This window comes from Etheostoma spectabile, chromosome 9 (genome assembly GCF_008692095.1).
Source record: "Etheostoma spectabile isolate EspeVRDwgs_2016 chromosome 9, UIUC_Espe_1.0, whole genome shotgun sequence".
Taxonomy (NCBI): domain Eukaryota; kingdom Metazoa; phylum Chordata; class Actinopteri; order Perciformes; family Percidae; genus Etheostoma; species Etheostoma spectabile.
Window position 1 is genome coordinate 27941285 of NC_045741.1, and position 613 is coordinate 27941897.

Here is a 613-nt window from a genome sequence, read left to right on the forward strand (position 1 = left end):
GTGTGTGTCCATCCGAATCATTTCCATGCTGCTGTTCTTTTGGTCCCTGCAGATTCCTGCCAACTGAACCTGACTGGGCCAGAAGGATACATAGAGGCTCCACCACAGTCCAGCTCTGCTCTTCACTCCACCATTGACTGCAGCTACATCATCACTGTCTATATGGGCTATGGTGTTGAGGTCCAGGTAAGAGCAACATTCATACATTCAGCATATGATGGTCTCTTGATATTCCCCAGCAAGCCTGATGTCTCAACCATAGCAGTTATCTTGGCTGAAATGCCAGTTACATACACAAGTATGATATCACTTTTGAAATTCATGCTGTCAATGCTAATAACGAGACTGTCGGATTTGTATTCAAGGAAAACTTCTGGTTTTCATAGGAGACCTCCTTGGCTGGAGGCATGGGAAGCCTCAAGTCAAGTCAAGTCTAGCATTGTCAGACCTTCCTCCACAGCGCTGTGGTGTAAGGTCCACAACTAGAATAGGAGAAAATAGAATGCTCTGGGTTGTTGACATTTATTTAAAAGCTCCGGACGCAGCGACAGAGGCTATGCTAAATAGTCTCAGGAAGGACATTTTTTTGGTGGAACATTCCGCAAAAGAAAAT

The 613-nt window shown here is 44.9% G+C and overlaps 1 protein-coding gene across 1 annotated transcript in view; it reads left to right on the forward strand.

Moving 5' to 3' along the window:
* Positions 1-613, forward strand: part of LOC116696229 (seizure protein 6) — a 173961-nt gene that overhangs the window by 87846 nt on the left and 85502 nt on the right. The window contains exon 3 of the mRNA XM_032527057.1: positions 53-186. Within this exon, the coding sequence (XP_032382948.1) occupies positions 53-186 (134 nt within the window). The remainder of the gene's footprint in view (positions 1-52; positions 187-613) is intronic.